This window comes from Phasianus colchicus, chromosome Z (genome assembly GCF_987193195.1).
Source record: "Phasianus colchicus chromosome Z, bPhaCol1.hap1.1, whole genome shotgun sequence".
NCBI lineage: Eukaryota > Metazoa > Chordata > Aves > Galliformes > Phasianidae > Phasianus > Phasianus colchicus.
Genome location: NC_143476.1, coordinates 60,467,749 through 60,490,914, shown reverse-complemented (window position 1 = coordinate 60,490,914; position 23,166 = coordinate 60,467,749). Strand labels below are relative to the sequence as shown.

Sequence of the window (23,166 nt, the reverse complement as noted above, 5' to 3'; positions counted from 1 at the left end):
TCATACCAGAGAAGCCAACACAGCAAAGAAATGCATATCTTCAGAACCTCCCTAGATACTTCTCGGCTCCCCACAACATCACCAAATCATCTCCTCCTTCAACAGCCACATAATAGTTATTGCATTTTTTAATGGAACACCTACACTCAGGTGTGTAGGGTAACCGCCATGCACATGCCATTTTATGGTATTTATTATTTTGTTATTTCAAAACCCTCCTCTTACCCTTTCCAAAAATATACTGAAATAATGTAACCTTCCTAAGAATAAAGGATGCTTTAACTCCTCTCTTTCATGTTTTCCATGTGTCAGGTAGGGCCTTCCCACCTCTTCCTCCCAGTTTCCGTATGAACAGAACTTGCTACATGAAGGCTGTTGGCTGCAATAGCAGGGAAAAGCAAATGATTTCTACCATACAGGGTTGCTGATATTGCCCCAAGCAAAAACACCAAATTCTTTCCAAAAGTTTAAATTAATTAATTGCACTCTGAATCAAATTAAATTATTTCGAAGTTAATTTTAATATTTTTAGAGGACACACATCAGCATTGTAAGTGTGTTCCATTTCAAATCAATGGGAATAACTCATGTTTAAAGTGAAGCTCATTTCTTAAGTACTTTACTGGATTGGTGCCATGATGCAGCTGAATTTCCTACATGGACCGTGTTCATCCCTAAAGTGATTTTGGCACTTCTAATATTAGTGCACTGTTCTATTCTGAGGAACACAAAATCTTCTTGGAAGATCTCTGTAAGTGGGAACGCCCTACTGAGACCAAATCAGACCAAAACCTTCTGAACTGACTGGAGTTTAAGTGAGAGGTTTGGCCCTGAAAGCCTTTCTCTCAGACTGAGACTGTGCTGCCCATCTGCCCTGCAAGCATGGCTGAACTCTACAGAGGCATTGCTGCCAGGCAGTGCAGACCCTACAAGTGCTCCACCAGGCCCCTTGCAACACCTCTTCTGCCCTTTGCCCATAGGGACCACATCTGTTGATTTCCCAGACACCGTGCTAATGGACTCCCTCAGAAAGGCTGCTGAGAAAGGATTTTATTCAGGAAAGCGATCAACAAGAGCGAGGAATTGCTTTACAAACAAGCAATTCAGCACTCTTTCCATTTTAACAGATATGACAAAGGCTGCTGTATGTTTTTTATTATACTGATCTGTTGCAACTTTCTGTTGTTATCAAAAATGCTGTCTGATAAAAATTTGGTGAATAAATTATTATTAAGAGAGAAAATGGAAGAATATTCTTGTTTCTTTGAATCCATCAGTAGCCAGCAAAGATCATAACTTCCAAATGGTTACAGTTTGGATGAATATTTATTCCACTAAGCTAGAAAATCCTTTTTAAAACTGAAAGACAATTTTCTTAAACTATTTTTTGCATAAGTAACCAACACAACAAAAAAGCACATTAATTCTGGAATTAATTTGAAATATTTCATTATGTTTTTATTTTTTGCTTGAATGACAGCCCTAGCTTCTTAATATAAGCTCCTAGTTCCACACCTCCACAACAGTAGTGGGGTTTTATAAGAGTCATAATACAGAATCAACCAAATATTTTGTCTTTGTATTGTGGTTCATGGTATGAACACTCTGCCACTGCAGAAACACTGCAAAGTCTGCGAAAAAAGAAAAGTGTTTCTCACACCTTTTAGGCTTCCTGTTCAACAGTTGTTACAGCAGATATTGGTAATCATGTATCTTTCTGGCTAGACCACAGATAGGCCATTGCAAGTAAGAGAATGTACAAAAAGTTGGATTTTTCTTCGAATTAAGAGTACTGGAGTTGAATTTCCCAAAGGAAGAAAAAAATATGGGTTAAAGGTGAAAAATCTCTTCCTTATGTGAAGCCCATATTCAGCAAAAGAATTCATGAAAGAAGGAGCTGCCTAGCTCCTGAAGTTCTGCACGCGTCAGCATTTCTGATTGCTGGAATGCAGCAGAGATTTAATTTGGTCGGTGGCTGTTACTTCATTAAACAAGCAAAAGTTGTTGTGTTTTTCGAAACCAAAATATTTTAGTTTCTCAGAAGAAGAATGCTACATGAAGTGCAATGTAATTAGAATATCCATTAACCCCCCAGAGTCATCACTAATGTGAAAAGGATCTTCTGAAAAGGAGATTGGTGACTAAGATAATGCTAGCAGTTCCTTTAAAAACGTGTCATTTTCTTCTGCTCCTATTTACAGGGAAAAGAACTGTAGTCAGCACACAGAAGACAGACAGAGTAACTGCAAAGCAGATGCAATGAAATTCTCATGCAGAAGACTCTTTCCTCACCGAGGTGAATGCCACTGGTAGTCACTAGCAGAAAATTCAGCACTGCCAAAAAAAATACTCATGAGCAGCCAAAAGAGGGACTTCAATATACACTGTGTGGCACACCACCACAAAGTACCTTCAGAAGTCTCATACACTGCAGAAGCAACTGCAAAGAATAATGGCTAGAGCACATGTGGCAGCCTTGCCACTAAAATCATGCATTTGGCATTGGCGTGGCAATGTGATTCAGACAGCCACTTCCCTGGCATTCTGCATACACTGACATCTTAATGCAGCATTCATGGGCCTCTCACTGCCAAGGAATTGATGAAGCTGACAAGGGAGTTGGAACAATAGCTGTCTATGTTAGGAAAAAAGTCTGCAGCCACGTCCTCCTTGAGCAGGTGAGGAGACTCATAGCTGTTATAAGGAAGGACACTATTTACAGTTCTCTGGAGAGTAACCACTTACAAAAATGAAGAGAGGCCGAAAAAAGTTAAAGCAGTTGTTCACTGTCTCTAGTTTTTCAGTGTCTTAAATAAAGGAGATTGAGTAAAGCAAAAGAGAGACTCAATGTGATTTTTCCAGCAACTTCTACACAGTGGAAAATACACATTTTTCTCAATTTGAAACATATTTGATTTTTTTCACGTCATGAGATGTAGTCTAGTTGCCACATACAGCCTAGTTATATACTGATAACTGCATAATGAGTGACCCGCAGAGGTCACAGGAATAGGTTGCTTGGTCTTAAGTCTGTGTCAGAGTTTCAGGAATGAAATTCCAATCCTTATTACATGGGGAATGAAAATAAAACAGTTTCCAGTATGATTTATTTTTAGACTTCTGGAAAAATGCTAAGTATATATGAAGAGCAGAAAGATGCCAAGAACACTTGGACAAAATTATCAAAAGATCAACATTAATCAGAACACACTGTGTCCTGTCCTGCCTCAAACTTTCTTCAAATGTGAAAAATGGATTTCTTTTTTTTAATTCTCTGCCCTGTTCTCAATCTTGCCTGTATTCCTATGCTACTGTGATGATGCAGTAATTATGCACCCAAACAAGGGCACATTATAATTTTTAAAACATCGCATCAAAAAAGTAAGGGATTAATCAAATAGAAAAGAGTTAGATCATCTCATCTCCCAACCAGGTGAATCTCTCTACATAGGAAGGCAGCAGAACTGCTATGAAGCACAGCGTATGCAGCCTGCTCATCAGCAGGTTGCACAAATGGTGTTCCAGATGTATATCTGTTGAGGACAGCCCAAGGCAACAATTTTGATCAATTTTAATGTGATAAAGTGCTGCAGAGAAAGACTGTGCAGAAACTTGTTTACGTCAGCCTTTAATTAAAGTGTTGTTCATTTCCAAAGAACCTTAGGAAACACTAATGAAACATGAATTTTGACAATTTCCTCATCAAAGCAAAGACCTTTTTCCTCAGTCTGAAACAGCTTGGGATTCAAGCATCTCCCTGAAAGAGTGTCACACTGACACACTGGTCTTCAAGCCACCTGTTCTGAGAGCTTGACTGGAGGCAGGCAGAGGTCTGAGGCACATCTGAACATCCACCAGCCATTTTCTCAGTACCTGATCTGCTCTCTTGTACAGTACCACAACATGCTCAAAAGGAGAGTAGGAAGAAGTAAAAAAAAAAAAAAAAAAAAAAAAAGTATTACATTTATTTTAATCCAATTTATTCTTTATCTCTAATCATTAATATCTTTTGTACTGCTTAATTTCACCGGTCTTCCCTTACACAGAACAATTCTGCAGACAGCAATCTGTTAAGATTCATTTACAGCTCATTAGTGCTGCATCGCCTCCAGAGAAATCAAGATAAAGCCATGTTCAACTTACTGGTTTTAGAGCTGTAGGGAGAGCGGGAAAGACATGAAGTCCATAGCATCAGCAGCAAGCTATTAGAATCATCCCTTCAAGCTACAGTTTTAAATGAACCGATCACTTTCCCAGAGGCTGTACCTGAGCTTATTTCTGTTGCCAGAATACATCATATACAGAGGGGCCTCACTCCACTGCCTTTACCATATGTTGTAGGTACACCTGTCTGAAACACATTTGGAAACTCTGGAAGATTTTAAATTCACGGCAGATAACTGTGATATTGTGAGGAATCAAGGCAACTCCCATTGAGCTCAGGAGAGCTTGCTTTGTTTTACACCACTGCATGTGAAGAACAAGCACAGCCACTTCATAAAAGCACTGCAGCATTCAGATGTGCTCAGCCCAAAGTCCTTTAACATTACAAGCATTCAGTATTTCTTATCTGCAAGTCTTAGTGAGGCACCTAATGCAGAATATGCACAGCTGAGCAACTATAAAGCAATAATGCTTTAAAAGCAATCTCATGTAAGAAAAAGGCTTTGCCATGTCTCTGAAAGGCTTGATGGAAAACAAGAATGTTGAAATTAAAATGTTTGAAGTCATTTTTATTTCTCAGGAAACAAAAAGAAAAAGAAAAAAGAAAAAGGAAAAGACAAAGGAAAAGGAAAAGGAAAAGGAAAAGGAAAAGGAAAAGGAAAAGAAAAAGAAAAAGAAAAAGAAAAAGAAAAAGAAAAAGAAAAAGAAAAAGAAAAAGAAAAAGAAAAAGAAAAAGAAAAAGAAAAAGAAAAAGAAAAAGAAAAAGAAAAAGAAAAAGAAAAAGAAAAAGAAAAAGAAAAAGAAAAAGAAAAAAGAAAAAGAAGAAGAAAAAGAAAAAGAAAAAAAGAAGGGGAAAGAGGAAGGGGGAGGAGAGGAGAGGAGAGGAGAGGAGAGGAGAGGAGAGGAGAGGAGAGGAGAGGAGAGGAGAGGAGAGGAGAGGAGAGGAGAGGAGAGGAGAGGAGAGGAGAGGAGAGGAGAGGAGAGGAGAGGAGAGGAGAGGAGAGGAGAGGAGAGGAGAGGAGAGGAGAGGAGAGGAGAGGAGAGGAGAGGAGAGGAGAGGAGAGGAGAGGAGAGGAGAGGAGAGGAGAGGAGAGGGAACTGTGGTATGAGTAAATAGGAGAGAAAGACCTAACTATTTTGATGTTGGAAGTGCTTGATGTGGGGGGAAAAAATGCTTGCGTTCCTGCTCAGCATTATACAGAGATTAGGCTTAGTGTCTGGCTCTCCTGTTATTGAAATCTCTGTACTTATCATTAACTTATTAGTGTCTCATTCTACTTCACTGTAAGTTTTATCTTGGAACAGAAATAAGCTTTCCTAATGATTTATTGTCATGACAATAAAATGAAAGGAAAATTAGTTTTGATAATCAGTGTTTTCATGAGGGGAAAATCAACCAAAAAAAAACTCCCAGTGTAAAGACTCATGTGTTTTTTCTCCTAAAAGAAGCAGTGAGGTCTTACATGAAGGCACACGGACATATTGCTTAGCAGCTCTGAATGTTCTTAATGTGAGGAACAGTCAGGGTGGAAGTATAAAGAGAGATGCTCTCTTCAAGTTTAAAAACATGACTTCCATTATATTTTTGCTTCTACATCAAGTTAAGGAACGCAGGTTATGCCTGAAAATTTTATACTACTGAAGTAGAACACTTCAGTGTACAAGCACTTGATAATCTCCTATCTTCAGATCTATCTATTTAGCTCCAGTGTTATTCTTACAGGCACACCTCCAATGTTGAAAAAAACAGTCTATCAGACTGTGACACTAGCTATCCTGTCAGCAACCATGCCCAAGGCTAATCTAACACTTTGTTGTGCTGTTTTGCCATTTCACAGCAGCAAAACAATTCATCTGTACTATATCTTCTGATCAGCAGGGAAAAACCCGAAGAACTAGACTAGAATTTCTTCCATTGCTATATTCAGTACTGCAATCTGGTGAGCAAAACACTAAATAATATTCCAGTTTACAAAAGCTATAACAAAGCAAGAAAAAAAAAAATCCAGTGGCAGTTTAACTATTTCTGTGTTCATTCTATATTTACCTTTTTTGCATTTCCCAAAAAGCATTTTTATACCTAAGTGAAAAAATTGATGAATGAAATTTCAACTAACTGAAATACCATGAGATGCAGAAACTCTGCAGATGGAATTTAAGCATCATTTTTCTCATCTTTATGTCTATGCAAACTTGCAGAGCATTGCCAGCAGTTTCTCTGTCATTCCATGGGATACATTAAACTCAGTGATTTCCATTACCTAAGCAAGAAAGTGGTTGGACAGAAGGGTTGTATCTACCTGCCCCTGCAAATCCTGGAATATCATGGAAAAAAATAAGATCTCTATGTCATCAGGTTCCAGAATTCTTTCTATTGCTGTGTGTGACTAACCTGATAAAAATGAATTTCTTCCTTGCCTTATAGGGGGGTATCCTACCTTTTACAGATATGAAGCAAAACAATTCAGTACAATTCCAATTCACAGAATTTAAAAAACGCTTGCAATTGAAAAGTATAATATATGCTAGTGAATGGTTGTTTAAATCAGGGTATTTCGGAAACCTGCATATGCATTTCCCAAAATGAACTTCTTATTTTCATTTTTTATAAACAGCAGTTTTTTAAATAGGAAAAGAGTAAAGCTATGATGGCCAGATTAGAACACTGATCTCGAAGATAAAAACATGAGAAACCTCCATTTCCCGAAGCAATTTCAAAAAATGTTTACCTGTAGGACATATGGACTTAATCCCATAGTTAGTGTGATAGTGTTATTTGACATGAAATTGTCTTTAAATTTACATCTATTCCCACTAAAATGAGGCTGAAACTATGACATACTTCTCTGTAAGAACATTGGGCAGTAATTCTTAATTCTTACCCTTCATTAGAAGGTAACAGGAAGTCTCACAGGAATGGTTCTGACAGATTCATATTACTAACCATATTCAGTATGAATACGTTATCATAATTCCACTGTTTCTGGTAGAAAACATTTTTTTTCCATGCATTATTCTTCTGACATAGAAGTAATCAGCCTTTTTCACCCTACATGCCACACACTAAAAGCATTGTGCAGTTGTGAGACCCCCAGACACAGGTCCCACTTGTGTGACTGTGAGGAGCTGGGCTGTTGAAGTTGGAAGGAGTTGATAATGTCACCAAATCTGTAGTGACCCACAGGAGCCAGTGACAGAGTCCAGATTATACCTCCACAGTCCTTCTGCCTCTCTCCTCTCCCAGATGTCGGGGTCAGCTTATCCAACCACCTCTACACCAGCGCAGCCCATCAGATGTCATACAGGAAGTACTTATGAGCAACTTAAAGCTCAGTGGGGTGGCTACCAGTCAAACACAGAGTAAGATTTTGGAAATAAAAAGCACGAAGCCAAAAATGCACTGTTGCTACTGAATAGAACAGAACATACTATAAGTAACGGTGTTCCAAGTACTCTGTATTGCCATAAATAACTTTTAAGTAACTAGAGTGCATTTTATGTACTTCACTACTCCTTTATTTAACTTTTTCTCTGTAGAAACAGACTGGACCATTTAATCAGCTATGAATCATTGTTAAGATGTGCAATTCCAGTACATAGCTGTGGTAAAAGAGCATTATAGGAGACTGTGAGAAAAACTAATTAAAAAGTCAAACAAATTATACAGACTTTTACATTTTAGTCATTAATTAAATTATCCTGCAGAAAGTCATCCAAAGGAAAAGAGGGAGAGCATTTTATTAATAGCATCTTCTTATTACTGAGATCCAAGGAACTTGGCCTCGAAAATGAAATTAATACTGTAACCTTAACTGCAAAAGTCAGAAAATTAATCACTATTTCCAATTTAAGGTAAGTTGTCGATTTAGGGGCATTTAGGTTATGGCATCTCCTTTCTATGACTATTGTAGTCTATATTTGTACGTTTAGGGTGGTTTAATAGGTGTGATATATTAATATAATTATAGATCCATTTGGGGAATGGTTTTGAACTAAGATAAAATTGTCAACTCACATATGACTACAATCAAGTTTGATACAGTCTACGTGAAAGTAGTGAAAAAGTGAAGAACTTTTTCAAATTTATCAATGTACACAGAATAGAAGCAATCTACTAATAACGACGAAAAGGAGAAGTGCCTAAAAAATGTTCATGTTCATCATATTTCCATCTCAACTTTATCACAAATGGAAAAATATCAGCAATGCAGGCACCTATCATTCATGTAGTACTGAATAGCAGTTCCTTCGGTAACTGAAAAATAGGTCAGATCATACAGAATAATACTTTATCTTCAATTTTTGACATTCAAAGTACCTGAGAAGTTTCAAAACTAATACAGAAGCTTATTATTCGACAACAAATAGAATATAGTATATATATAATAGAATATAAAGCACTATTCTAACGTCGAAGTAGGACAATTATAAGTAACATCTTCTGGGACAAATCTTGCTTTAAGACATGCATTTTGTCATTAATTTCAGTAACTGAATAGCTGCCATGGATATTTGAAAAATATCCTTGTACATTTACATCTTTCACTGGTATGTATGGGAGAAAAATATACTAACCCTGAGTGTATTCTACTCACTAATTATTTGTTGAAAACACTGATTAATAGGTCTTATCACATTATGTTTTTCAAAATAAAAGACAGAGATCCTATAATGAGGTTTTTCAAATGACTTTATTGAGTAAATAACAGCCATTTCCAGAAATGCAAAAAATCAAACTCTTTTGTAAACTTCTTATTGTGTCTCACACTGTATTTGTCTTTCTGTCCTTCTTTCTGAACACTGCATTATTCTTCAGTCATTCAGAATTTGAGGTGTACATGAGCTGAAGGAAAAGTCAGATTCCTACTCTGCCCGATTAATAACCTCATCATCTGCTACTCTGAATGTTTGAAGAAGATTATGAACCAGTCAAAAATTGGTCTAAAGCTGTTATGTGAGGACTGCTCTGAAAGTAATGCCTCCTGTTTTATTATGTCATCCCACAAAATCAGGGATGGATGTTGGCAGTATGGCAGTAAAGATTGAACCTTCTCACCAATATTCCATTACATTTTGTTGCCATGTGGCAGATGGCAGCAGAGCCACAGTCTGAAACAATGGCATCTGACATAGACATGGGTAGGAAAAAAAGGTGTGTCACAGGATTCTTTCATGAGTAAAAACTGGCACCTGTTGACATTTGTTGATGCCTGCTGACTGTTGATGGAGACCAAACAGTGGATGTGAGCACAGTGAGGTGATGGATGTTGTGTTTCAGTTGTGGTGACAGCAACAGGGGGGGCCACCTCTGCTAGTGCAGGTTTTTACACGTGCAGAAAAATGCATAGCTAGTGTTGGTGACTCTGCTGGAAAATAGTGATCTGTAGGTGAGAATTTGTTCAATCATATAGTGATATTGTGCTCGCTGTATCTGTTGTAGTTTCTATGGAAATAAATAGCAGGTATTGTTTTTGGAGCAACCTACAGAGAATTTTTGCTATGGCTTTTCTTTCCTACCCAGTTATCAGCTGTTATGTTGGCATCAGCACTGTGGAAGTACACAATAGCATTAGCAAAGAAAATTTGTCTGCAAGGCTACAAATTGCATTCTTCTTTCTTTTTTTTCCTCATAGCAGAACAACATGTTTTTAGCAACTAATGAACAGACACTATGTCTTATTTTTTTAAAAAAATTGGTCATTCTTCTATGATAGATGGGTTTTTAAAATTAAGTATATAGTGATAGATTTCTTTCTGTAGTGTCAAATTTAAGTGAACTACTGGTACTTAAATGTTAAATTTACAAAGATGAAAATGCCCTTTTACATCTAAGGCTTAAAAAAAAAAAATAGGTGTAGAAAAATAGTTGAAGGAGTTTTTCTAAGCTATGTTAATTTAAAGGCAAAGAAAGAAAATAATCCATTAATGGGACAGCAAAAACATCATCATAGAATCATAAAACCATAAAAGGGCTTAGGTTGAAGAGGGCATTAAAGATCATCTAGTTCCAACCTTCCTGCCACAGACAGAGATGCCACCTGCCAGATCAGGCTGTGCAGGATTCCATTCAGCCTTGCCTTGAATGTCTCCAGGGATGGGGCATCAACAACCTCTCTGGGCAGCCCGTACCAGTGAGTAAAAAATTTCTTCCTAACATCTAACCTAATTCTTCCCTCTTTTAGTTTAAAGTCATTCCCCCTTGTCTTATCACTGTCAGTGTAAAATGTTGGTCACCCTCCTGCTTGTAAACTCCCTTCTAGAACACCACAGTGAGGTCTCCCCGGAGCCTTTTTTCCTAGCTGAACAAGCATGACTCCCTCAGTGTTTCTTCGTAGGAGAGGTGGTCCAAACCCCGGATCATCCTTGTGGACCTCTACATCCATTCCAACGGATCCATGTCCTTCCTGTGCTGGAGGCCCCAGGCCTGGACATGGTACTCTATCTGGGGCCTCGCAAGGGCATAGTAGAAGGGAAGAATCACTTCCCTCTCCCCGCTGGCCACTCAACTTCTGAAGCAGCCCAGGATACTATTTGCCTTCCAGGCTGTAAGAGCACACTGCTGGCTCATGCCCACCTTTTCATCCACCAGGACCACCAGGTCCTTTTCCACAGGCCCATTTTCAATGAGTTCTTCTGTACTTGTATCTGGGATCGCCTCAACCAACGTGCAACATGTTGCGCTTGGCTTTGTTAAATCTCATTAGGCTCTTGCATGTCCTATTTTTGAAAATGTCCTGGTCCCTCTGGATGGTGTTCCTCTCTTCTAAACTTATCTTAAACTGAGTAAAGAAGTTCATGCATGCAAAATATTTTGATCATCCATTACTGTGTGAGAATGCTTTTAAGTCTATAAATGATATAAAAACAAAGCAACAAATGTATTTGTATCCTCAGCAAATATAAGCTGAAGCAGCTTAGAAAAATCAGTTCTGTACAAAAACATCATATGGATGCATTTGATCCTAGAATGCTATTAGAAATTTAGGATTCTCTGTATATGTACTTTGAAAAGTTACTCTTGATAAAAAGTACCCCTTGCTTACTATCACCGAAATTATGAAAACTAATAAAGTGGCAGCATTTTATTACTGTGCACACAGTTAAAAACAGAAAATTCAGCTTGATCCCTAAGATGTATATAAATATGTGCGTATATATATATAAGTATATGTCCATACGTTATTTAAAGAGTATTTTGAATTATTAAAAAATACAGAAGTAGATGTAAAGAAAGCAACTAACAAGACATAAACCACTTTAAAATGTGCTTTGATAAACAAAAATGTAGAAAATTCACTGAAAATCATGGAAAGACATTTAACAGATATTCATCAAGGTACACTTTTGAAAGATGAATACATCTGTTAGATGGAGATGGAGTTCTAAAGCATTAAACTTCAGAAGAAGCACCAGAAGCTGGAATAAAACCTGAGCTCATTCCACCACAGGCCACCAAAAAGCCAAGGTGATCTGTTACCTTTCTCAACTCCCGCACCGCGTTAACTACTTCCTCTTTTAGTTCCCTCACTTCAGAAATGAGAATGTCCATCTTTGATGGTCCTTGAGAAGAAGGCCCAAGAAGGAAAGAGCCATTGGGAAGAACCCCAATGGGGATGGAGTGTCCAGTGGATGGGGAGAAAGCAAAAGGGGACAAATGTCCAGAAGAAGAATATCCAGCAAAGGGGGTTGGGACCTGAGAAGTGGAGGGTCCAACAGCTGCTGACCAATGAACAGATGAAGGTGATCCCGCTGTTTCAGTTTTAATGGTATGCTGGCATCTTGACTCTTGAATGTTGGTAGAGGTGGGTGAGGTGTGAGGGAGGAAACATGATGGAGAAACTGCAAAATTAAAATTCACTTTGTTGTATATTGACATTTCTAGACACCTGGGTACTAAGGAAATTCACATGAATCAGGTTTTATGTCAACAGTGTGCACTGATAACAATGCCTGTTTTATTGACTTACAACATGCACAGTGTTCTGACTTCACAAAATAGGTCTGAAGGATTACTGCTGAAATTTTCTGTAACTATGTTAATGAAGTTTGTCAAGCTAGCTCATAGAAGGAAAGACATAGGTGCATAAAGTCTGCTCAGTTTTTCTGATATTCCTGTTTTGCTATGATTTATGGAAGAAGTATCTGATTTACTTATCAGTTAATAAATCAAGATGTTCAGAAGTTCTTAGCCAATTACCTCTGATGTATCTTTTTTTACAGCATGAGTAGCTACTTTTGTCACACTTTAAGTAACTTCCCCTTCCAAATGGAGAAGAGGATTATTATTATTAAGCTCTTTTCCTACACAGTTTTATCTTGCTAAGAATTGCAAAAGGACTACGAAAATTCAATCATGCAGCAATTTCAATCTATTTCACAAGATATTAGAATCTTATTGCAGGAAATTAGATTTTTTTTTAAAAAGAGACACATACAGAATTCAGTAACAGCAACTTGGAAAAAGAAAGGTTACAGAGATTTACAACATATTTCTGTCTTGATAAATTTCCAATCAGTAGAAATGAAGCTAAGGCATGAGGCAGACATTATTAACATCAGTAAGACACTCATTTGGAAAAAATGAGTTACAAGAAAGAACAAATACCTTACACAAGATCTGACAACAGACACAGAAATTGAACTCCCAATTGCCTTGTTTGATTTCTATTTCTAAATAATTCAACATCCTCAGGGACGATTTCTCGCTTTCTTAGGCTTTAGGATTTTTGGAGGATTAGTAACTTGGAAAGTAAATAGCAAAGGAAAGGTCTGGAGAAAATTTTGCAGTTCTAATTCTGCCTGTTTGCTCTGCAACAAGACCTCACATATGTTTCAAAAATCACGAAAACTAGAAGCATTTTTTAACTATTTAAGTGTAGAAAAAAATGGCACAAACTACAGTATCTTCCTGCAATAATTAAACAATAATTAAACATAAACTCAAAACCAATAGACATTGTAAATCCATGACAATTTTTTTTTTTTTTAAATCAGGTTTTGCAAGCCTTTGAAGAGAAACTCAAAGACAGTACAATGGTGCCACAAGCTTCTTTTTTTCTTCAGTAAGTATTTATAATATCATTTCATATACAAGTCAGATTTTATTTATAATACTGATTTTGGTTAATGGAAGGTTTTTTAGATTTTATATGAGAATAATAGCATGTATAGCTTTGACCAAACTTACACTGCCTAGAATTTCAAATTTTCAGATATGCTTACTTATTTCTACTTAGAATTGAGTCTTGAAAGAGTTGACTTTCCCAAAATTTACAAAGAAACGACACATTTTTTAAACTTATAAGGACATCCTGGAAGTAGTATGCCAGGAAAAAAACTTATAACAGTAAAATGGCAAACTCTGGAGCTTTACAACTGACTGTGGTATAAGGAAAATTTTAATGTAGTTTGGTTAGATTTTTCTTAATTTCACAAATGCCATATACTGGCCCAATCATGAATACTGAACTCATGTTTCTACCCCTCATGATGTATGGCTATGCACTAGAGAATCTGTACAAACTATGAGGATCACAGCAGAAGCACTCATACGGTCATCTCTCCAGATGTTCACTTATCTACTGAACTGCATGATGTATTTTTTTTTCATGGAAATATCAAGAATCTGACAAATTTGCAATAGAAGAAATAAGCAAGGAGCTGCCACATACCCATTCCCCACTATAGTGGTTACCAAGGGCAAGCACTGCAGACACTACCTTATAATGTTTCCTCAGCAGTTGGAAAGTAACCTCAGAAACTGGCTGAAGCCAAACATGATAAAGGGCAAAAAAACTTATTTCCTGCAGTAAAATACTCATCAGACTAGACAGTGGGACACTGGTGCCTTCACAAGAATGGGAGACACACATTCTCTCAAAGGCAACCTCGCTGACGGGTATCTGATCAATTCTGATCAGTAGTGCTGGAGATTAGGGTACTCAGGCAAGAATGTAAACTCAAGCTAGTAGTTTCTCAGTTTTGGAAACACAGAACAGAGAGTCAAAGATTGCTTCAGTCCAAAACTCTGGCAACCCAATAGCACAGAAATTAAGTAAAGCAAAATTCATTGGAAATCCACTCAAGCAATCAGCAGTACTGTTTACTGATGATAAATGTGGAATGAAGCAGGCAGGTAAAACTGAACAAATGCACAGAGTACAGTTCTTAACAAGCAAAATGACCTAAGAGCTATAACACAACTGAGACAGCTGGGAACCATGGAGACCACCTGTGAAAGGTTCCTTCAGCAACCTTTTCATGTAGCACTGCATTTCTTGGAAGCTCCTACACTCACAGAATCATAAAGGGACTGAGACCACCTCAGAGAAGAACCTTATGCTGTTTTACCATTACCACAAAAACTATTTTAAAGCAAAAAAAAAAAAAAAAAAAATAGTTAAGGTGAGATCTTGACTCTTGAATCTTATGGAGAATAATAACAAAGATATAATCACAAAACAGGTAACAGTTGAAGAGAATGCTCTGCACAAGGGACAAAAACACTGTTCTTATGAAGCAAGATTTTTAAAAAATTCAACAGGAAATGTTACAAACAGATAGCCCTCAAGAGGAATAATGAAATATAAAAGAAACAAAGGAGAAAAAAGACAAGCAAGCAGCGTGAGAGGAACACGGGTCAAAGAGTAGAGATGAGAGCACAGGTCAAAGAGTAGGAAGAAATAGATTAAAAGGAGACCAGGTATAACCAACAAGTGGAAAAAAAACCTGACTAGATCAAATACTGATGCTACCTTGCATGCACAGATGAAAGAGAAAACTTAGAAATAACAACAACAAAAAAGCCTAAAGCAATATAAAATTGTGGAACACAAGGGTTTTGCACTTGGGTCAGGGTAAGACTAGATATGTATACATACTGGGAAAGAATTCCTTGAGAGTATTCCTGCTGAGAAGGGCTTATGGGTCCTGGCTGATGAAAAACTTAGCATGAGCCAGCACTGTGTGTGTACTTGCAGCCTAAAAGGCCAATGGTATCATGGGTTCCTTCAGAAGAGAGGTGGCCAGCAGGGTGAGGGAGGTGATTGTCACCTTCTGCTCCACTTTCATGAGGCCTCATCTGGAGTACTGCAGCCATCTGGGGCCCCCAACAAAGGAAAAATGTGGAGCTTTTGGAGCGCGTCCAGAGGAGGACCATGAAGATGATCAGAAGTCTTGGGCACTTCTCCTGTGAAGACAGGCTGAGGGAGCTGGGCTTAATTCAGTTTGGAGAAGAGAAGGCTACAGTGAGACGTCATTATGGCCTTCCAGTATTTAAAGGGAAATTATAATCAGGAGAAAAATCAACATTTTACATGGATCGTTAGTGATAGGACAAGGGATAATGGTTTTAAACTAAAGAAGAGAAGATTAAGAAAAGATGTGATGGAGGAAGCAGGAGGAATCTTTTCACTGGGAGTGTGGTGAGATGCTGTAAGAGGCTGTCCAGTGAAGCTGTGGATGCCCCATCCCTGGAGGTGTTCAAGGCCAGGTTGGAGGCAACCTGACCTACTACTTGACCAGGCAGTTGGCAGCCCTGCCTGCAGTAGGGAAGTTAGAACTCAATGATTTTTGAGGTCCCTTGCAACCCAAGCCTTTCTATGATTCTATGATTATTTGATCTGTGCTGAAGAAACAAGATCAACAATGAACATGGAGAAAATTAAGGCAAACATCAGAAGATCAGCAAAAGAAGCAGCTGCACATTTTCTATTTCATTTTTACATATTGTATTGTGCATTTTTACAGTCTCCAGATTGCTGCTGTATGTCAATCATAGGACCTGTTAATCTGTACATGTAAGTTTATTCAAGTTTTTGCATCACAAAAGTGATGGGAAATACTACACTGCCACTGAGGTTTATGAAACACTAAGCTAACATAAAGAAAGTTACAACAAATAACTTCAATGTTTTGACAGTCATCATTTTTCTGTCTGAATAAACATGTTCTTCACCCTTGATAATCTAAAATATGGCAGTATTTATCAGTACCCTATCTGAGGGCTCTTAGTGGCTTGTTGAACCTATTAGTTACAGAGTATAAACTAAATATACGTATGGGAGAATGCATTACGGTAAAGCAAAAGCTTGTAAACTAGCACTATCTCAACCACTGCATGGAGATATTTTCTTCTTTACCTAAATCTTGCTGGGATATCGCAACTTCATTCTACAAAAACAACTACTTCATTTACAGCAGCTCACTTCAAATAATAGATAAGGCATCCACAACACTGAAACACCATCATCTGATTGTTCACACTGTGTCTTGTTGACTGTTGTTTTTACTAGAAGACCAGCAATTCCACATCCCACATTAAAAAAAAAAAAAAAAAAAAAAAAAAAAAAAAAATCTTCTAAAAACCATGAATTTATTGCAGTAATGCAAAGGCAGATGCAGGTATTTATTGTATCCTGGAATATACTTTGAGATAAAATTGTCCTGTATTACTCACCTTGATCTCTTTCATGCCATGTCCGACTTCCCGCAGCTGGTGAATTTGGAGAAGGATAAAAGTCTCCTGTCGGGCTTGGCTCCATATTCTCATCTATGGAGATAGTTTTGGGTCTTTTGCTGTTGAAATAATGTCAGGTTTGGCAGTGAGAATGATACACAGATAGGAATGATATATAAACTTTGTATTTCAACAAAAATATTCAATAGAAAATAATCCAGGCATATAAAGCACAAAAGCTTGGGTTTTAGAACTTTTGCAAACAAACATAGAATGTATTATGTAATAAAGTAATTTGGGCAGGTGATTGCATTTTTCATGTCACTTAATATTTCAGAGATGGCGTGATTGGGTAACATAGAAAAGCTGTAATTCTTCTCCATCTACCAGAGACAGCTGAGCAACTGAGAAAACAATTCCTGTAACCTACCAATGAAAAGTTTTCTCATGAGAATGTTAAATAATACACAGAAATAACAAAAGCAAAATAAAGTACTGGAAAAGGGTTACTAGTAAAGTTGTCCTATTTTCAGCTGATTTCCTGCATAGTGGCATGTGTGTTGCTATGTTTTGGCTACAAGAGAAAAACAATGTTGTTAAAACAACATTTAGTTATTGCTGAGGAGTGCTGCACAGAGCCATGGACATTTTGTACTGTCTTACAGTAAGGAAGCTATGATGGATAAAGGGAAGAGGGGGACAGAGCCACAGCTGTCCTAAGCTGGCCAAAGGGATAATCTATGCAATGTGTATTATGCAAAAAATAAATAAATAAACACTGAGGAGAGATGGCTAGGGAGGCAGCCACTGCTCAGGAACTGTATATACTGTATTACTATTGTTTCTCTGATCATTTTCTGTCTTAGTAAATACTTCCTAACTAAAGGCTTAAATTCTACCCTTTTTCCCCAGTTCTCTCCCTCATCCCACTGGGAATGGAGGGCTGTGTGGTTCTCAGCTGCCCACTGGGATCAATCACAACAAAGGTCAAGGTAAAACAGAAAGTTTTGTGAATGTTAATAAGAGAAAAACATAGCTAATTGTATTCTGCTATGTCAAAATCCTAAGCTTTTTAAAAAGCTATAACCTGAAACAAGACTTTCCATTTTAGATTAATTTAATTGAAAACAAAAGGCCCATATTTCATGTCCCTGTATAAAATGAGGCAGCACTTATATACAGTGAAGCCATATTTCTCTGTAACAATAAATACTGAAGCTGCTATGCTGACTAACAAAGAAAATCAAGATGAAATTTTTAGTGGTATTATTACTACCCCTACTATTGGTATTTCTATAGACTGTGAAAATGAATTTATTCTTTTTTAAATGTACCAAGTGATCTGACCAGCTGAAAATATAATTGAATAAATGGGGGACCATCAACTCAATAACTCTGAGTTCTAGGCACTAGTGGAGTTTCTGACAGTCATATTATATGCTGTCCCACTGTGCAGACATTTCCAGAGTCCCTGGAGTGCAGAAACCAAGAGGATGAGAGATCCTGAAGTACTTGTGATTTCATGGTACATCAGTCAGCTGGAGATAGACAAAGAGCACTAGGATTTATGACAGACCGTACATGATCTGGGACCCGAAAGAGGACAAAGAAAGTTCTCCACCTCCATGGGTCTGCCAGCTGCTCCTGAGATACAGAACCAGGTGTTTCTCAGAGTCAGAAGAAAGGAGCTTGCTGAACCAAGACATGAGTCCCTCAGATCAAACATGGAGATTCCAGAGAAAAATCACACACTCCTCCTCATTCCCAATGTGCTGTGAACCACTTGTCCCCCACTGACTCACATTAGTATTCATTTCAAGTTTTTACCTGCTTGGTGGAGAGGATAAAGACCTCTGCAGATTTATACCAGAATTCATATCATGGTAATACGGTTGGCTCGGAAGTTCTCCAATTGGGAAGTTCACTCCAGTTCCTTGGGTTATAGGTGCTGAAAAACATACCATTACAAAGAGTCAAAGATAATCTTCTATCTTTTTAGCCATCTTTTCATTTTTAACACCAGGAAGAACATCAAGATGTTGCTACGTGCATCTAATTTTCTGCCTCTGGCAGAAACCAAGTACAGACAAGTTTTATCAATGTTCATATATCTAAAAAGTGAAATACCTTCCCTAGTCCCTAGAAATCCCTTAGCAGTTATGCAGACATAATATATTTGTTGTATGTGTTTGTTTTATAATGGATAACCTAGAGTCATCCATGTGAAGAAGATAATAAAACCTTCACCTTTAGTTTGGAGAAAAAAGAAGCTCAGGAATGACATTATCGCTCTCTCCAACTACCTCAAGGGAGGATGTGGTGACGTGGGGATTGGCCTCTTCTCCTATGTAACTAGCAATAGCACTAGAGAGAATGGCCTCAAGCTGCACCAGGGGAGATTCAGGTTGGATGTTAGGAAATAACTTCCCTAGAGAGATGTCAGGTGCTGAAATGGGCTGCCCAGGGAGTTGGTCCCTGAAGGTGTTCAAGAAACATTTAGATGTTGTGCTGAGGGACATGGTTTAGTGGGAAATACTGATGATAGGTAGATGTTTGGACTTTATGATCTTGGAGGTCTTTTCCAATTTTGGTGATTCTATGACTCTATGATTCACTAGTTGGACTTTTACAGTGAAAGGGGAAGGGCTTCTACAGAGATCTCATATTCTCTATGGAAGTACTGAAATAATCAGAAAGAACAAACCTGGGGACACAAAACCTCTTTTCCTTTATGTTAAATCTTTGCATTATTAGTAGCGTGCTGTGGTAACAGCATGTTGTGCCACCTTCTTTTTCTTTCACCCAGGGCCACAGGTACTGCTTTGCATATGTACACCTACCTACAAATACACATTCACTCAATGTTATCTTCACCTTCTTACAAAGTCTGTGTACCATACGTTTTAGCATTTCAAGAATAAATTACATATTGCACATTGTGGTATGCTTACCTTTATTCACTGTCTGTGCATTGTGCATTTTAACTACCTTTGGCACTTAAAAGAATAATTGCATGTTGTGTAATATATCTGAAGGTTTGTATTTTTCCTGACAGTTAAAATACAACTCTGCTGTGGCTTGAGGTTAAACAAATACGTGGTAAGAAATCCCACAGAAACCACATTCTTCAAAGCTTATTATTAGAAGTATATCATGTATTACAGCTGCAAAAGGTATGATTTTCTAGGGTAACTACAATATTGATTCTTTTTTAATCTGAATGGCCCAATACTTTTAAAGGTATTTAACCACTTAACAACTACAAACAAAGCTGTATTTCACTGACTCTCAATCTCCTAAAACAGCAAAAACATATCTTCAGCAGGGACAGAAAGAAAGAACAAAAGTGTGTTACTGTTACGGGATGACAATGCTCAGTGTTTTCCTGAAGATTTAATATGATCTTAATTGCTGAATATTAATTTCTGACCATGGCAAATGACATAACTCAAGCTCAATGAATACATCAAGCGTCCTCTCCTGACATGAACTAGTTTCTATACAAAATTTGAACAGAGAATTTCAGACTACTCTGTCTCACTGTTTTGTTGGTGTGGGGTTTTTGGTTTTGGGTTTTGTTTTGTTTTTTTTTTGTTGTTTTTTTTTGTTTGTTTATTTTTTGGTATATTTGCATGTGTAAGACTCCTGATGCCAAAATAAGCCAAGCCAAGGGAAGAGAAGGGAAAAGACTGATATCAAGAAAAAATCCTTAATTTAGAAGTGATTAAGTGCAAATATGAACTTACTTCTGGACACTCTCACAAGTTCTGACACGTTGAACACTCCAGATTTTACAAAACTGTCCTCAAGATACACTGAAAAAGATCATAATAACAAAATCAGCATAGTGAGAAGATTAATAAATAACTACAGATAAATGTATACACAAGGTAACAACAGTATTAGCAGAGTACAGTGTGCAGAACAAATCACTCTGAAAGCTGATCACAAAATCAAATGAAAGCTGAGATTCAGGAAGAGGTGCTAAATTTTCAAGGAGCTGTGGGAAAGCAATTCTTTAATACACACATGAAAATTAACAAACAGTATATTGTGTTCATAGTTAACCATCCAGAAACAACCTAAAAAATTAGTTCCTTTCATTACTGTCTTTAATTTTTAAGTCAGTAGTGAGTTAAGAACTGGAATTCAGGACAATGCAGTAGCTGTGTCCTAGTATACATTTCTCATAAACAGACAATATCTCATTCTGCAGTGACTTTACAACCTTAGTTACCAAATTATCACATCTGAGGCAGACAAGAATTTTATTTTTGTTTCCAATAAAAGCCAGAACTAGGCAAAACAACCCATAAGTTCAGGGGGATGCTGAAGTACAGGCACCTAGAAATCAGTGTCTATGAAGACATATATCATCACAGGCCAAAATGGCCTCTGCTTATTTATTCTAAGATAAACGTATATGACACAGTCTCCCTTCCTTCAAGTTTTGGCACACCTTGGGGGTCTGCAGTTAGAACAGCAAATGATCAATAGCTATCCCAGTAATGTAACTAGATACTGTAAAAAAAGGGAGCTGAGAAACCCAGGTTTCTGTGGAAGTCTCACGCTGAAAATCATTGCATGAGCTGTCCCAACTAAATGTGCAATCATGTGACAAGGTCGTTACAGACAGGAATGTCATTCATTTGCTACTGGAATTATTTGGATCCAAACTTTGCACACATTGCTGCTCTACCTTCTTATTTTTATGTCATGTAAGAAGGTGCACGAAGAATTGCTTACTGTGCTTCTCTAGCCTCTTTTCTGGATTAACATAGTTCTTTTCTATTGGAAATCTACTGTTAGATGTTTGTTCCAAATGTTAGAATGCGTGAAAGTCCTAACCAATAAAACAAGCACAAAAGTAAAAAAATTCACCTGCCAGTGCTGATGTCATTAGGTTTCTTTTGGCAATTGCTACTTTTTTTAAATGATTTTAAAAAACGCTGCCACTATAATCAGAATTTTGACTGTAAAATTTTGCTTCACTGGAGAGATCCATCCTTGGTACTTCTGGAGAAACCTCTGCTTACTTTTAGGGATCAAATAAGTATAGCATAAAGATCATTTATCACTGCTTTTCAATCTTACTGGCCCCAGAGATCCTCCGCACATCATTTAACAAGTAGAGGTATAAATAACGCACCTAACAACTGAGAGAGAAAGAGTGTGAATACTTTCAACTAAGCACATTTGTTATAGCCTCTCCTGATATCTCTGTTACAGTTAGACCTATAAGCCAGTCTCAGTTTTCTCAGGCTGAAAAATCACAGGATGAAGTGCAATGGGCATGCGGAGCACCACGGGTCTGTGGAACCATACAGTGATACAACAATCACTGTCACTTCATATGATGTCTTTCTTTCCAGCAGCAGTTCTATGGATATCCCTCTCTCCCTCTTTCTCTCAACAATTTCTCTTCATATCTATTACCTTTTCCTCTCTTATTTCTAAAAAAATACTAGTCCATTTCTCTTCCATCTTCTACATTCCCTTGCACTCTTTCTTCATATTTTCTATTTGGACGGAAAAATGATATGGCTTCTCAAATATTTATTTCATTATTTGACAAAACTTGGCATACCCGTATCATTTAAAAGTTACAAAGAGTTGATGTTTCTTTCTCCTTTCTTCCTTAGGATCTCATTTTTCAATCTAAGAATTGACAAGTTGGACAAAGAATAGTAACTCCTCTGACAGTGGCAATCTTTCCCTTCTCTGTTTATTTCCTTCAGCAGGAACAGTATGAAGTGCTGCATGGATGGGAGATTTCCAAAGGGAAATTTGGTTTCATGTTTTTATTTGGCCTGTATGTGAAGTGTGGCTTAAAGCCAGTGTACAAACATGCAGCCAGCTCTGGAGTTGGTAATGAGACAAGACCAAATTCTGTGCAGCTTATCCAAATACCTCTACTTTGAAGGACATCTTTGATCACTCAAGCTGGGCTGAGTTAAGAAGATTTTTACCAAAGTGTATATTAGTCAAGCTATCATTGCAGTGAAAACAATGAGTACCAAAGTTAATTATATTGGAAAAAAAAATAAGAAGGAAAATGTTCATTCAGAATTTTAAATATAAGAGTGCACATGTATACATGCTTGTGTACCACACATACATTGAGTCTTAAGTCTTGTCTCATGAATTTTCAGGGTTTTTTACTGATCATACTTATGGTGCATAACTTAAAGAGCAATGTAACGTGCTTCTCTCTTTGTGATAATGGAATGGGAGCAGAAAAAAAAAAAAAAAAAAGTGTGCAACCACTACTGACAACCCAGTCATTGCAAGATATACTGTTGACTGATGAATCACTTTCACCCAAGTTTCACCAATAATGACACCCACATATATCTGCAAATGCTTTCCTTAAAATTAGGAAGGGAAAAGAAAATGTACACCTACTGTCAATCTCAATCAACTTAAAACACATCTTGATTATTTTTCAGTGTGTAAAGTGACAAAATATTACCAAAAAATTGCCATGACAAGAAACACTCCCTCACAGGCACTGAGCAACTTCATCATACACCTTGTGTTCTAAT

At 37.4% G+C, this 23,166-nt stretch overlaps 1 protein-coding gene across 6 annotated transcripts in view; it reads right to left on the bottom strand.

Moving 5' to 3' along the window:
* Window positions 1-23,166, bottom strand: part of NFIB (nuclear factor I B) — a 172,575-nt gene that overhangs the window by 39,776 nt on the left and 109,633 nt on the right. For all 6 annotated transcript variants that reach the window (XM_031609952.2, XM_031609954.2, XM_031609953.2 and 3 more), the window contains exons 4-6: window positions 20,368-20,436; window positions 18,449-18,569; window positions 16,622-16,740 (exon numbers count right to left, since the gene is read on the bottom strand). In XM_031609952.2, coding sequence (XP_031465812.1) covers window positions 16,622-16,740; window positions 18,449-18,569; window positions 20,368-20,436 — 309 coding nt within the window. The remainder of the gene's footprint in view (window positions 1-16,621; window positions 16,741-18,448; window positions 18,570-20,367; window positions 20,437-23,166) is intronic.